Below are 17,181 nucleotides of genomic sequence, written 5' to 3' on the forward strand. Positions count from 1 at the left end.
AACTTTTTAAACAAAGCAATAAACATTTTCAGTGATGTTGTTATGTTAAGAAAGCTTAAAAGAAACTTCTTAAAATCAAGAATGATGTAACTTCACAGTTCTCTGGGTGAGGTCAATTGTGCATTTAAAAAAAAAGTCAGATCCAGTTGTGTTTGTTTATACATGCATGTCATTGCGTGAAAAAATTATCTGCGTCACAGCACACAGCAGCAGCAGATGAGAAGATGATGATAGAAAATAAAGAAGCAACAAGTTTGGGAAAAGCAGCTCACTTTAAGAACTAAAGAAAGTCTATATAAAGCAGTAACTGGGTCCATCTGAACAGGACAGCGAACGCTTTGCACTGTGTCCTGCGGTTCGAGCTGGGGCTTAACGGATCTTTTCATGCTTTAGTGAAAGTAGGCAAAAAACCGCAGGGCCAAGACCGCAAGACCACAGGCCCTGCCCCTGCCGAAAGCAAGTCCATGGCTGGAGATCAGAGCCAGCCAACGTCTGGTCTTGATTCATCGTCATCGCGCAATTACAATAAGGAAATAATCTCTTCTCCGAGGCTTTTTATACAACACTTCCTTCTTAACATTCAGCACCACCATTGGACAAAAAGCATACTGGGCTTGTTCTACAAATGCCTTCCAGGATTTGATGACAGACTAGCAGCAATTTCCTCAAGCACATAGTCATAAGTGAAAAACCTATAAAAACCCTCATCAGTGAAAAAAGGGAAAACTAATTGACCTCACTCAGTTCAACAGAAACTGCCTGTGGCCACCACAACAAACTACCATTAATAAGAGAGAGCGAGAAACTCCTTCAAAAAGAGCTGTTAAAGCAATGTACGCTGTGTTGCGTAACGGTGCAAGCCAAGGTGTTCAGACAGCACCCATGCGCAAAATTCTTCTTGAACTCTTTGGCAGTGTGAAATGGGTGGGCTTGTCATTTTACAGTAAAAGCCACAACACACAGGAACGGCCCACGTTGAAAGGAGCTGTGCTTGAAAAAAAGGGGGGACAATAAGAAATGTGCCATGATGTCTACTAACTTCTTTACCTCCTCCACACAACATGAGCTATGACAATACTACAGTCTATTGTGAGAGTAAACATTCAAAGACCAACTGGTGAGGTGTTGCGTCACATCAATGTGCTGTTAAAGCTACGTTGACACAGAATTTGGCCTACTTCACTAAACCTGGGCAAATGACACAGCTCTCTGACATTTCAACACTAAAAACTGGATACAACTCCCGTAACTCTTGGCAAATAAACTTTCAGGCTGCAAATCATCACTCACTCAGACGCAAAAAAACAGAGAGCTTTTTTTGTTTTAAACAGTGACCCTCATGTGCTTTTATTTGATCAAAATGGAGAATTGAGCTCTGTTAATGTTAAACTGGTTGGATGTGTGGCAAAAGCAAGAGGGGGAATGGAAATAATGATGTGTTGAAGGAGAGTAGCTGAGAAACTGCACAAGGAACTGCTTCTGGTTATTGGCAAACTTTTATAAGAGGGGAGAGTGAATCTCGGATCTTATATGTTTGATACCATTTCTCATTGAAATCAAGAAGAAGTCAAATGTTATAAAATAAATTACATTTTAGCATTATACGGTCTCCTACTAGCCTGTGTGGAAGTAGTTTTTTGGTTGAAGAAAACTTCACTATAGTTTTGGTTGAAGAAAACTTCACTATAGTCCAATATGAAAACAAATATTTGCTTACTTTACTTTACTTGTCTGAATTGTATACACAAAATGAGCTGCTTTATACAGAATGGTTGACATGGTCAGATAGGTGTAATAACAATTAAGTTAAGTTAAGTTAAGTTAAGTTAAGTTAAGTTAAGTTAAGTTAAGTTACTTTATTAGTCAATGGTTGGTTACATTGAAAGTTGTCTTTTCGCATATCCCCACTCAAGTTACCACACTTCGGAGGGGGTCAGAGCGCAGGGTCAGCTGCAGTAGAGCGCCCCTGGAGCAGTTTGGGGTTAAGTGTCTTGCTCAAGGACACAATGGTAGAGATGGTGGGCACCGTAGACGTAATACCAGCCTCTGCTAGTTTTACAACTAACACCCTCCTGTCCGGTGCCGGGGATCGAACCAGCGACCTCACGGTTACTGGTCGGCCACCTTTCCTCTAGGCCATCTTACCACCCCAATGGAACAATCAAGTTTGGTTCTTGATGACATCAATGCTAATCTGAATCTGGGTGCTTCCAGGATGGCCCACACCTAGGGTGTCAGCCCAATCAGACTGATTTAATTACAATAGAAACTCCAGACAGGATACATCAGTAGTTAGGATGAGAGGAAATACACTTCATACAATGATCAAATAATGAATGTAGAGACAAGAGTAGAATTAAACTAATCAATATAAAATTGGCTTCCACACCTGGAATTCCAGACCTGCCGCTAGGTTCTGGCAAATTAAGTTTGCTGCGCCTGATGGTCTGGACACTCTCCGTTGAAGCTCATTTAATATGTCAAGAAATCCTGAGCTACCAATCAAATCATTCTTTCTGATATGGGCGGGCCAGAGCCCTATGTATGGTGCTCTAGGGCGGACGTAACCGGATGACGACAGTACTGTGCATCATGCAAAAATCTGTGCGAATGCGTAGCCTAGGCTGTGTAAACTGATATGTAAAAAAAGAACAGGCAGTAGGAGAGTTACCAAAAACTTTGACGAAAATGGGGCGAATTCAATTAAATTCTATACAAACCATGTAAAATAATTGCTGGCACAGTAATTATTTTACTTTATGGTCAAGTGTCAGCACTAAGAGTGCTGCCACTTGACCATACAGTATATTTTAGTAATGCCACTGTTCATATAACATTATTAATTGCCACAATGAGTGCCATCCATACACTGACCACTGGATTGCCTGACTGTCTTAAATATCCGGTTCCCTTGATACGTAGTATGATGGTCCGAGATCAGGGCTAAGAAGTGCAAGTGTTTGTTTGTATATTACATGACTCCAGTTCAACCCTGAAGAATCACAGAGTTACGATAATATGACTGTTAGATAATTATAACAAAATACAACTTACTTCTTTGACAGTGGTTCTGCGTCCAGCAGCGTTCACTGAAGTGTCCGTTGATGGTGGTGGTTTGGCAGGTGGTCTTTCCGATGGCCGCCCCCGGGCACACGTCTCCACACTCTCTGTCGTTCTTGTTAGCCATGATGTAGTTATCCTCCACAGTGTCCAGGATCTTGGACCAGTCCAGAGTGGAGAGATAGCAGAGATCTGGGTTCTTCTCAATTCTCACTGCTCCTCGGGTGATGTTCATCAAGCTTTGGAGGCCGATCTCTCGCAGCTGGAGCATCTCGAACATGACTAGAGCGTAGTTGAAGAACAGGTTGTTGCCTCTGATCACAGTGAGGTTGGGGAAGAGGTCGCTAAGACTCTCTAGGCCGTAGACTCGAAAGAGCAACAGGTAGTCCGTGACCACTATCAGTTTGGGGAAACTGAGGCCTCGGAAATCCTCGGGCTTGGTCTTGAACATAAGTAAGATCTTCAGGTGGCCCTCGATCACCGTGCAGTTCTCAAGCGTCTGCAGGTTGGGTACATTGTTCCGGATGTCCTTGCTTGGACAAACTGAAAAGACAGAAAAAGACAAATCTTTAGAAACTACAAATAGTCTCGAAGACTCACGCAAACATTTCAGTAAAAACTTTAATGATGTGGAAAGGTGTGTTCATTTAGCATAGAAAGTATTTTCTTGCGGAAAGTAAATGTTGACTATGACAATAAAAACATGTCCCACAGGAAATGCTATCCATGGATACAACTGCTAAACGTGACTGTTGCGTTAGGAAAGTTGTCTGCTCTATCAACTGGAAAAACAGGGTTAAAGGAGTCAGACACGGTCTCAAAGAGGAGGTAAAAAATAGCTCTCTTGGTAATTAGAGAGGCAATTTGACTGAAAAATATGCGGCTATGTCTCTGGCTTTGATAAAGACCAGACCATCTTCGCTGACATTTTGTTTAGCAACCACATATCTGGCTGTGTGCCACTGTCAAATATGGAGTGCTGTCATCAGTGAGGCCGAGCTCATCCTTGGTTACGCCGAGTTGATTTGTGGAGTTGCTTCAGTAACTCAAAACCATAAAAAACATTAGCTAATACATTAAAAACAATTGTCTGTTAGGGGGATTTGAAGAGCTCATGGTCACGTATTGCACCAGTAGTAGATTTGTGGCTTTGACAGTCTTCACCCAGACACATGATCCTATCAACAAAATAAGAAATTCCTTAACTCCTGCACAGATGGGTCAAATTTTATAGGTTCTTAATAATTTAAATGATACTTTATCACAATCAGCACAAAAGATTAATTTAAAGGCTAACCATTATTTATCCGTTAATTATTCTTTAAATCAATCAAGTCTATTGCATTTAAGAAACTGTGAAAAAAGCCTAGCACAATTTGTCAGATCCAAAGGTGTTGCCTAGTGTGGGCGACCGTGGCTCAGGTGGTTAAGCGGGTTGGCCAATGATCCAAGGGTTGGCGGTTCGATCCCCGCTCTGCCACCTGTGTCATGGTTGTTGTGTCCCTGGGCAAGACACTTCACCCACCTTGCCTGGTGTGAATGTGTATGACTGCTGTATGTTTAAGGTGGTGGTCGGAGGGGCCGTAGGAATGGCAGCCACACTTCCGTCAGTCTGCCCCAGGGCAGCTGTAGCTACTATGGTAGTTTACCACCACCAGTATGACTGTGAATGAATGGAACCTGGAACCCTGTAAAGCGTCTTTGAGTGCCTTGAAAAGCGCTATATAAATCCAATCCATTATTATTATTATTATTCATTAACAGCCCAAAATGGAATTAATATCCATTTCACCATTAAATAAAACAGAAAAAGTAAGTAAATGAGAGGACTTTTGAGAAGCTAGATGGTGCACCTCTATGATCTTTTTGCTTTGACAAATGACTTAAACTATCAATTATATACTAATTACAAATACTGACTTGATAAAAAAAGTTTTAATTTTATTCAACAAATTAAATTATTCAAATCAATGTTTCAAGTTAATTGTCACATGTGCTACAACTTCAAATAAAAGTAAAGTACAGTGAACTTGGCGCCTCGTGCAAAATACGTCAACCGCTATAACACTCAGGGGGGGGGGGTCTGTATGGAGAGAGCCGACAGTAATGAGGATTTCCTCGACTCTCTCTCTTCTGGAAATTAGCCAACACTGAAGCATACATGCTTTGTGTGACATTGCAAAGCGTTTCGCAAGTAATGGTGCTCATAAAGACGTTTTCCTTTGCAGGTGCAATGTGGGACATTCCAAGCCCAGTTTTTTCAGTTCACAAGTGGTGGGTGGGTTGGTGCAGCTGGAGGCGTGCTGCCTGGTGAGATGACAGTATTTGTTTACCGACCAGCCCACCATTGAGCTGGGCACATCAGGCCAACTGGTCAGCCATGTGGGGAAGAGGTAACAGTTAGGCGTGCACCTCTTTATGGCAGCGGCTCATTTTACACCTCCTGTTGCATAACAGCACAAGACAACCGGTGCACGGGGACACACGCACACACAGCATGTCCACTCACAGAGTGTCCAGACAACAAGCTTTTCACTCCATGTCCTTAACCAGCTTTCTCACTCCACAATTATCTCGAGTTCAGCCTGCAACTCTGAGGCTTGTTTAAAGTGCACACAAAATGTCCTAACATGGGTTTAAACTGCAAGCTAATAAAAGAAACTTGGCCCATGATGAAGCGCATTTCTCTTTTTAGACTACATTTAGATCTGCAGTGCTCTTTGTGGTCTTGGGAGTAGAAGCCGAATTGTAAGCATGAATGACATGCCACAAACCTGTAATTTCAACACGTCCACCTCCAAATGAAACATTTCCTATCAAACTGACGATAAGTGCCAGAGGAATCAGCAGCAAATGTAGCCTGCTGTAGATCCATCAGGGAACACGTTTACGACTAGAAAGAGCCTCCCTCGTTCTCATACAAGACCGCACACACACTCAAACAAAAGTGTTTCTTAAACAAAAGACGCCGGTGGTGTACAATACAAGGGGACAGTGGTTCTTTAGTGGCAGTTAAATCAGCCTGCAGCGTACCGACTGACCCTGTGGAGAAGGTGAATCATCACAGGGTGGCGAGTCCAGGCTGCTATCAGTGTACACTTTCCGCCAGGCCAGTATTTTTAGCACCGCATTCCCAATAGAGAATCTAATACACTCCGGCCGCAGTGATAGTGGTTCACATTGGAAACTAGAACATGGCAGCGCTGGTGTGTAAGTGAGGAATTCTTTTTAGAGCAGAGAAAGAACTGGCCGAGCTGACGTCTCCATGTGTGAACACTTAGTTCAGAAACTTTGGCAGAAATAGGAATCAAAAAAAAAAGATGAGAATTTTTTTTTCTTGTTTTAGAGTAGAGCTCCATCCGTGATGACATGACACAACTCAAGCAAAGCTAACCAGGTGCATGCCAGAATTTAAATGCTCCCTGTATTGTTGGGAAAGAGAAAAACACTAGGACACATCACAAAGGTTACTATGGCTACTAGGCCAGCTCCAGCTCGCCATACATCACCTACTGGTCTGAGCCAGACAAGACTAAAATCACAGCCTCGGTGCTTTGAATCCTCGATTAGAGTCACTGGCCGGGCAGATTTCCATTGACCGATGCAATTAGAACTCTCTGACTGCCTGCAGCTCTGAGACGGATTAAGTTTTTTAAGGTTAATTAAAACAGAGTGGAATGGTAGTTTACCATTTCAACAACACTGTGAGCTAGAAAAATACCTGTTGAAAAAACCAACAGTGCTTGCTGGAGACAGTTTAAAGTTTAAATTTGATCATTTTTAGTTATAAATCCAAAGAATAGACCAAAACAAGGCAAAGTTGATTTGTATAGAACTTTTCAATCGCTGAGGCAAATCAAAGTGCCTTAAGCCAACATCAATTGAAGGCAACATCAATTGAAGTGAGGCACAAAAGTTCCTTTCTAACCTTGGAAATACTAGTTGAACAAAACAATTCTAACTCAAGGTCCACATAATAGCTTTTTCCAGGGGATTTTAACTGAATTATTTTATCTATCTATCTATCTATCTATCGATCTATCTATCTATCTATCTATCTATCTATCTATCTATCTATGGAAATCAAACAGAAAGAAACAAAAAAGCAATGCCAATGTTGAAATGTAATTTTGTTTGGTGGTAAATTCCTTAAATACGGTTTACAAACCAAACTTGTCAGCAGTTTAAGTTGTTGGCTTTGGCCTCGCAGTTGTTTTGTTTGTCATCCTTAAAATATAAAATAAAACAAGCATCATCCTTTTACTTTAAGGCCCCATTTGCACATTAGCATACAATCAGAGTTTGTATAGCTGTGGTTAAGCAAAACATTTTCAAACTGTTTTTAAAGCTGGAAAGATAAGCCAATGTCAATAAATCCATATGATTGATCAACAGAAAATCTAGCAACAGAAGATCTAACAAATATTTCATAATTGTTTTGGTTATTTTTTTTAAGTTTTCTCTGTCAGTTCACTATAAACTGAATTTGGACTTTTGGTTGAACAAAACAAGACATCTGAAGACCACACCTTTGGTTCTAGCAAATTGTGATTGGTAGCGCTAACATTCTTTACGAAACACACAGTTGATTCGGAAAACTATCTTGATATAAAGAAAATAATTGTCAGTTGCAGCCAATCACTATGGAGCATGTAGTGTGCACTAATATCAGAATGTGTTCAGGACCGCTTGGCGACATTTGAAAGGGGGCTGGTTCACATTGAGATCCGACCACAGTCATGGTCTGCCAAACCTAATGGAAATCGACACAACTTGATCACATGTGACTGAAAAATATCTGCCAACAAGTAGAAAATGTCACTTTATTGATATCTGAAAGCAGACGTATTTCCATGACCCAATTCTGTACAATGATTCAGGTAACTAGCAAACAAAACAAGATAGTTGCTAGCAAGAGGAAATAACTGCAATGTGAATGATGACACCATGTCCTCGTAATAAATCCAGATGGATACCTTCTTGAATACCTGATGTGAACCGCATCCAAGTTACAAGATGATCCTAGTGTGAACACAAATACTGTGCATGTCTATGCTGAAGGCAGCTCTCTCTACGCAGTATGTGCCTCACTTTGTGCTCACCGCCCCAATGTACAAACCAACAATCCTTTCACCACAAGCTGCAAGCATCAACAGGCAGTGACGCCTCTGATCTTGTGAAGAAGGTACCGGTAGATGTAGATGGGAGGAGTGTACAAGTCATGTAGTAAGACTAATGGCATATATTGAGAACTCAAGATAACTCAGGCCTCAAGTATGCAGAATCACAAACACTATACTAGCAATTGCAACTAGGGGTGTGAACGTTTACAAAAATGCCTAACCGTGTACACGACAAATTTTTTTTCGTGTACACGGTTAACCGTTACGTCATTGTCCTCGTGCCCCCGCCGTCTTGTAGGCGCGCGCGCGCACACACACACATACGCGTTCGTTCGCCTGTAAACACACAATTGACATGAACTACGCTCGTTTACACACCTCTTATAATAGGTCCATGGTACACACACACACACACACACACACACACACACACACACACACACACACACACACACACACACACACACACACACACACACACACACACACACACACACACACACACACACACACACACACACACACACACACACACACACACACACACAAGCTAGGTCATTATTCTATATTATTGCTTATTCCTGGTTGGATCTCACTGTATCATTGCCTTTATCATTTGGTCACATTGAATTATTGCAATTTGCACAAATTGCTCGCAGTCATGTGATTGTCCACCCTGTCATCTTGACATTTTTAGATTAAAAATCAGTCATACTGTAAAATATAATAATATTTAATCTAGTGTATAACAGCTAAGTGAGGGATGGGATAATGTGCACAAAAAAAACTTAACAAAATATCACATTTACTTTCCAAATCAAAGAAATCCAGTTGCGACTTGTATGTGTTTCTTTGAAAACGAAGGGATCACATACATTAAAAAAATAATAATTATAATATGAAATCAAACAAAGTCCTTGTTTAGGAAAGGGACATCATACCTTTTATAAAATGTAGTTTTCATCTTAAAATTCAAATAAAAAACATGTTTAGCAGTAATGTACATTTCCACGACAGGGTGGACATATCTTACACTCATTCCTCTGAAAACAGGTCATAATTAACTAAAAATAGGTGTGGGAGCTCCGTAAATATATATTTACACAACTTCAGAGTCCACTATTTATGATGAAGCATAAAGGATATGGAAATTTAGGACTAAAATTTTCAAGTATTGTGAGGGTGGAAAGGCACCCTACAGCGATATTGACCCTAAAAACTTTGAAATTTTAAGAAAAAAAAAAAAAAAACGGTTTTCGTTTATTGATTTTTCCTAAACGGTTATGATTTACTAAACGGTTACACGTGTACACGTGCACACCCCTAATTGCAACACTTCCCCTTTTTCAAGGTTTCGCTGTTCTGTTGTTTTACAAACCTCGTCTGAAACTCAACCGCAGATCCACAAAATGCCGAGGTCACTGAGATACGTGCTCACTGTGTCCAAACTGACATGTGATGTAACACACTTTAAGGAGGGTTATAATACCTAGTCATGCATAAGTTTTAAGGTAAACCGTAAACACAGAAAACACCTCGCAATAAATCATCATCTCAGTGCCTCTTCCAAATCATCAAAATAATGCCACAGATTACTAATGGACGTTAAACATACTCCTGTTTTTACGGTAACATCCAATAAAAACAAGCTTAAAATTGTTTCAGCTCAAGACTGTTTTTTTTTTAAAGATATTTTTTGGCATTTTTAAGCTTTTTTGATAGTGCAGAGAGACAGAAGTGAAATGAGGCAGAGAGGGGAGTGACATGCAGAGAACGACCGCGGGCTGGAATCTAACCCGGGTCCGCTGCTGGCCGAGGCCCATGGGGGGGACGCCCTACCAACTGAGCTAAGGGCGCCCCCATTAAAAACTTTTTTGACACACATTTAGCATACCAACTGAGCTAAGGGCGCCTCAGCTCAAGGCAATGTTTAATGTGTCAGCTTTAAATCACTTCACTTTGGAAGGCTCTCTGCTGCAATAACAACTAATTAAGAAGTGTATCATCTTTCTAACATGTTACAGCAACATTACTACAACTCTAAAGAGACACAACATTCTTGGGAACATTTCTCATGAGTCATCCTCATCAGCAAAGTCTGTTCTATAAATGTTTTGTCAGAAGTCCCAGGGGTAAAGTGGGTTAATAAACGTTCCAGCTGTTTAGTAGGGGTGACACAGCAAGTGCAGCCCACTGACAATACAATACAGTCCAGGGAATAAAATGAAACCAAAGTTATTCAGGCCCCCGGTCTTTAAATGGAGTTAAAGAGAGGGCCTATAAAACCACATGTTCCCTCTTGGGATTGTTTGATGAGTATCCTGTAGAAAGCTGGCTGTGGTCCAAAAGATCATTTAGTGGTTAAAATTTCCACCAGAAGCCCAATTGCAAAAACAAAGTATTCCCTCTGCCAATGTTGGCAGTGAGGTAATTATTACCTTTTAAGCGTGAGCACAACATAATAACACGCACATTTCCTGCTAACAGGGTCACAGTGTCAAGGCTAAAGATCTGACACGACAAGGCTTTTACTTGCCAAACGTCTGTGTGGTCAAAGTGAAAGATTGCAGGTGTGCCAGATTGCTCCATTTTCAAGCCAGGTATAATTTTCCCAACATGAACCTGTCAACAAGCTTTGGAGAGCCATTGTTGAGAGCGACAAGTGCAAACATCGTTCTATTATATCAATGTCAAACATACTTGTGACTGTGGTACTTGAGACAGCAGCAGCAGCAGTTAGTATGTAGTGTTTTTGGAGAGGTTCTGCAGGGGGTGACCGTTTCATCACCTTACGATTGCTGACCTGGCGTAAATCAAGGGCGCTCGATTGCTGCTGCCTCTGCTGCCGTCCCCTCCTCCCCTTGAGGAGACTAGCTCCGACCAGAACAGGCTGACGCTGGCATCATGGCGAACCCCGCTGTCTGACACTCTTGACAAATTACAACAATACGCTGCAGTCTGACAAGACAGACCACCTGACAACTCAACGACCTACAGTGAACCAGAAGTTAACCTCAGTTTGTCCCTCTTGCTGCCATTACATTCAACTCATATTGCTAAGCATTGTAATTTAAATGGATGAATAAATAACCAGTGGGGTTGGACAACCCAAACGGTCATTAAATAACACTAAAACTCCCTTAAAATAAACTTCTAACCATGTAAATTAAAAGATATTCTGTCTGCTGTACGATAACATGTATTTTTAACCATGTTATTATTTATAACCAGAGATACCCTCTTGCTCGTTTTTTACGAGAGTGTCGAGCAGTCAACAAGGGTTGATGCATGTGAGCACTCGCTGAACGAAACAAACAAACACATTAACACTTTATACCTAGAACCGCCAGGCGGGTCAAATTGACCCGAAGCATTTCTAGTGTGATATAAAGTCATAAATTAGTTTGTTTAATAATCATCTGTGTTTTGGACCTCTTGTTTTATAATCCAAGTATCTTTAAGAACACTAATCACGTTTCGTGGCGACTCAGTAATGAAACTGAAAGTAGATATAATATCGCAAGTATAGCAATGAAAACAAAAGGTCAAAACAGTGTCAAAATGAGCTAAAATCCTAAATACAATAAACAGAAACATGGCAAACTTATTTTTAGGTAAGCTCTAATTGATTATTCATTCATTTTTCCCCACGTTGACATGTTTTGAGGCGGAGGATCCCTCCAACGCTCTCTGTCCGGCTCACAGACAGCACTCAGCTGTCTATGAGTTGAGCTGCGAGCCGCGGTGTGTGGAAGACAGCATTCAGTTCTGATCTCTCGCTATCAGACTGGCATCACTCATTTCATTTAGTAACTCTAATGTTGTTAGGTATTTATCTTCATCTCTAGTGTTTATGAATGACTGCACGTACGTACAGTTGTCAGATCGCGTACCCCAAACAATGCCGTTGCCTAGCAACCTGTTCAACAATATTCCATTTTCCTGTGCGGGTCAAATTGACCCAGTGTGGCGGTTCTAGGTATAAATGCCTGTTTTTTTAATCCAGTTTAATTGTGACTTTATTTAACCATAGGGAGAGCATCACAACACAATTTTAGGAAAAGTCAAAGAGTTGGGGGCTTCAATATTTCGTAAAAGTATAGTTATGCAGTTGAAACAATGGCTAGCTGTTGTTAGCTGTTTGTGCAACCCGCCTCACTTCCGGACTTCACTGAGTCGCTAGCCCTCCGTCAATCAAATTGCTCCAACTGAAAGACTGCCCGCCGCCCAAAAGAAGCCCGACGACATCTACGACGACCGATTTCACGTCACACACCAAACAGATTCGTGTCCCTGCCTCCTCCAGACTCTACGACGGCGATTATCGGGCCGGTGTGTCCGGGCCTTTATAGCACCTATATGGGCAAATATAACTGATGATACAAGTTTTGAATTGAGTCGAGTTAACTTTATTACAATAAACTTCGCTTGGAATAGGAACCTGCATTGGTGAGCTCACAGTGCAGTAGGACAACAAGTAAAGCATCATATACACAAGAACATTCTTATCTACACTGAGTACCATACATTTAAAAAGATAAGCTAAAATCAATATACATTTAAATGGTTTATCAGCATATTTTATTTCACGTTGTACAAATGGAGCACAGGCATATTTTTTCTTCGTTAGGAAGCAGTGGTGCAACCTATTAAACTGATTAAACATCTTTTTTCATCATGCAGCAACTGATTGAGAGTGTTCTGGGGATTTGGAGAAACCTTCATTTTTCAAAGTGGGTATGTAGTCTTGAGAAAAAACCTGCATGTTTAGATTATGTAATGTTACTCTATAAGAAGCCTAAACTGGGGCTAACTGTAAGTATGAAAATGTTGCCAAAAACGTTGACACATTTGCAGTTAAATGGACATGAATTAAATCCTAACTAAAAGCTTCTATTAATAAGTTAATTTTTCCATCAAGCTGAGCTGGACAGCTACCAACAAGTAGCTCAGACGACTTCCCGACCCCGACACTGGTCAGTCGGGCTTATGAAATGGGCCAGTGTGAGGCCCAGGTTACTCTCTCCCCTTCTGTGGTTTACTCTCGGCTCTGAACAGGAGTGGGAGGGAGGGAGGAGGGGGCTGCAGCACAATTACACAACTTGCTTTTGATTTATGTCTTAAAATTCTTGCTCAAACTGGCTTGATGACATCGCTCCATTCGATAAACTCTGACGAAAGGTGAAAGAGTCATAACACGACAAAAGGCACCGTTAAAATCCAACTTGTACTTCAGTATTATGGGGTTTTAAAGCTACCTGGGGCTATGTACTGTGTGTACATGCAGTGGACAAACTTCCTACACTGAACAAGGGAGGAAGTGCTTAACTGTGTACATCCTTAGGGCAAGATTACCGTAACAAACAAAACTTGATGCAATTTTTTAATAAAAGAGAAGAACATTTAAAAAATTAATGGATTAACACATTAGAGCAATTTAGTGGATACTCTTTATAAAAGCATTTGTAAAAATCCTAACGTTATTTTTTTCAGTTTTCAGCATCAAAACTAATGTAGTGTATTTAGACAAGCACTCTCCTTCGTATAATAGTTAAAAAATAGTAAGAATTAAAAAAAAAACAGTAAATCACCAGTAACCTACACTTTATCTGCTTTAACAGCAGATTCCAATGGAGTAAAAACAGCGAGTGTGGTGTTTGAGAACTGTGAAAATCTCTCCGGGTGATTGTAAATGTTTTCATTCATTCTCATCAGTCGGGTTTATTGGCTGCTGAGAATAAAGGGAAGCTGCAAAGGGGGCTTACTGTTTCATTCCGGCGGTGACTAGGGATGGGTATGGTTAGGATCTGTTTGATACCAACAACAATACTGATACTGCTGCTTATGGTCAATACCGACATATCGTAAGTCTTATCGTAAGTCTTATAGATACTACTGTACTCTAAACAATTTAGTGCAAAAAAATGAAGATGTGACATGAAAATATTCTAGAATTAACCAGTTAAATTGCTAAAGCTATAATGTTGTATTTGTAAGTTTTCACAACTACATATGCTGCATTTTTTTGTGTAGTAAAGTGAACCACACTTTTAAAGCATTTCCATGCGAGTCATGACTGAAAAAAAATGAAAAAGAAGTTACAAAAAGTCAAATGTAAATAAACATCGATAGCAGTATTGTTTGTCAACGAGCTTATCAATATTTCTGTTCCGAGCAGTCAAGAACTGATACTAATTTGGTATCCGTTCTCGATACCCATCCCTAGCGCTGATTGACCACAGCAAAAAGCCAAGGCTTTCCATTTTATACAATAACAGCCAATTAATGCCTCTTCATTTCTCTCAGTGTAGTCACTCATTTGGGACCAAACATTTTGTTTACCGTCAGTGTGTACTGACTCGCATTGCAGATAAGTGTTAACCTTTGTCCCTTCAATGCTGTGAGTGACTATGTCTATAAAACCACTGTTGCTGCTCACCTCTCTTTGCCAAATCACCATTACTAACAAAAAACAAGATAATATGAATGGCAACATTACAGCAGGGACTTACAGAGTGTCTGAAATCAACACTAATATAATGATAATACTTTATTTGCATAGCACCTTATGTACAAGAAATACAGCTCATTTTACAAGCACATTTAAATGACTAATTCCCAGCATGTTTGTTGATGTTTTATGTATTATTTGTCAATTTAATGGCATTGCACTAACTAATGCATAAACCTCAAAATGTGTATGTAATGATAATGATGAATGTCACAATAATTTGGCTCCTAAATGATACTCATGGATAGAAATACATAAAAAAAATATATATATATATATTTCAGTGCACATGCACAATACAGAAAATAGTGCAATATTTGACACACAATTATTTCTAATGTATGTAAGTCAGTAGATTGACCCATGATGATAATACTTTTTATTTGCGGGTCCTTAAATGAAGCTCCACCTAAACCAAATAGCCTACAGCTGAATACATTTTTTATTCTTTAGTGTAAAAGAAAATGTAGCCTACATATTATACAGAACAGTAAGAAGAAGTCCATATGTTGAAGGCTTTCATAGCTTTTTTGTTATTGGATTTACAAAATGAGTTTTATTGTTTAGCTTCATGGGGGAATAATAGTCTACTTATTGAGTATTTTTATTATCTCTGAATTTACATTTATTGTTACATTTGGCTACTTTTCTATTCTTTGAATTCTGAATGGACAAAATGTCACATTCGCCCATAATAAGGTAACATCTCTATAATCATAGGTCAATGATGAGTCTAGTGAAGTTGCCAGAATTGTTTTGGTGTAAAGTGATAACAATAAATGGATATTACTCACCCTCTGCGCTCGCCCGGTGACAGCCCATCATAACGCAGACAGCGGTCACAAGAAAACCAAAACATAGCGTCCGGAGCCACATCACTGACTCGGGATAACGCACCATCCAGCACTATTCCAAGTCCCAAAAGAAATCACAATTATAATGTTCCCTTTGAGCGGGGAGGGACAGGCTTCAAACTGATGGTGGGGGTAGGGGAGGAGGAGAAACACCTTCAGGAAATTGGTTTTGTTTTGCGGCGTGGGCCAACAGGTAAACAAAAATAAATAAAAGACATCCCGGAAGATGGGCGGAGGAACGAGTCCAACGTGTTCAGTCAAACACACAGGCTAGCCTAACGTTGTTGCTGCTGTGGCTAAAGTTAGCCACCTCACAGACAAAAAAGCATCGCAAAAACCAGCCCCACCACATAACACGAGAGTGTCTTATAACTGCATTGGTTAGACGAACTGACCCAGTTAAAGTTAGTCAATGTCGAGGAATATATATATATATTATATAGAAAGAAGAAGAGCGAAAACAAGATTTGCTGTCCGAGCAAATGCTAACGTATAGCCTAGCTAGCCTAGCTCCACCGCCGCTTCAGTCCAGGCCACGAGTGAAGTTTTAACCCACTCACTTTAATTAGTTTAACTTTTAAGAAATGTCACTCAGCTGCAGAGCACATTATCCATATAAAGAGACACGTCGCATGCACGGACACCTCAGAAAAAGCGACATATAACATAATTCAGAGGGATATTTTTTTTCTTTTTTGGCAACAGACTCCCGATGGTTGTGGCATGCGTGGCGTAACGTTAACGTGTCTTTCGTATTGATAAAAAAATAGAAAAAAGAAAGACAGACAAATCCTCAAGTCCTCCACCAAGAAGAAAACATTTTAGTTGCCTTATTTTTCTTTGCGAATATGGTTTTTCCCCGTTCCCAAAGCGACAAATCCTCTTGAATTAGTGCAGAGATTTCACTCTGACAGACGTGGCTCAGGCAGAAACACTCCGCTCCTTTTTCTTTTTCTTCTTTTTTGGTTTGGAAAATAGAAAAAAATTATATATAGCCTATGCCTTAAGTTGTGTTCATGCTCCGCGCAGCTCCCTCGCACAGGTAGGCGAGTAACTTGAGTGATAGAAATACAAATTTTCTAGTTATTATGATATATTTTTCCTTTTCTTCGTCCACGCACAGAGGTAGATTGTACAGTCTCTCCCAGGCAGGTCCTGCAGGATCAGGATCATCCCCCTCCTTCCCAGCCTCTCTGCTAGTAAACAAACCCTGCCGCTCAGCCAGATGGGCGCGAGGGGAAATGCGGACTGGAGCTTATTGGATTACACAACAAACTGATCCCACTGCGTCAGGTGGTAACGGTAACAGGGCAAAAGAAAAAGAAAAGTAAAGTAAAGGCAGCTACTTCTTCTGCTGTAGTATAGTGTAAACAGTAGTGGAAGAATTATTGTTCAGCTCCTGCTTACTTATAGGCCTACTTATAGAAAATCACCATACAAAATTCAGATTGGAAATGTTTGTGTGTTAAACGATTTTACTTTTAAGTAGGCTACAATTTTTTGTTCGATACACACAACATTAGTAGGCCTATACTTCGTGTTTTTGTTACAGTTAAACAGCTGCCAATTTCTACATGTGATGTGTGGATATTGAGAACATAATGATCATGTAGATTTTTTCGTTCATTGAGTT

At 40.3% G+C, this 17,181-nt stretch overlaps 1 protein-coding gene across 1 annotated transcript in view; it reads right to left on the minus strand.

Annotated features, from left to right (window-relative positions):
* Positions 1 to 16,678, minus strand: part of insra (insulin receptor a) — a 58,244-nt gene extending 41,566 nt beyond the window's left edge. The window contains exons 1-2 of the mRNA XM_080033895.1: positions 15,489 to 16,678; positions 3,055 to 3,603 (exon numbers count right to left, since the gene is read on the minus strand). Of these exons, the coding sequence (XP_079890021.1) occupies positions 3,055 to 3,603; positions 15,489 to 15,594 (655 nt within the window). The 5' untranslated portion in view covers positions 15,595 to 16,678. The remainder of the gene's footprint in view (positions 1 to 3,054; positions 3,604 to 15,488) is intronic.
* Positions 16,679 to 17,181: the final 503 nt, after the last annotated feature.

The sequence above is a fragment of the Ammodytes marinus genome, assembly GCF_949987685.1.
Source record: "Ammodytes marinus genome assembly, chromosome: 9".
NCBI classification, from domain to species: Eukaryota; Metazoa; Chordata; class Actinopteri; order Uranoscopiformes; family Ammodytidae; genus Ammodytes; species Ammodytes marinus.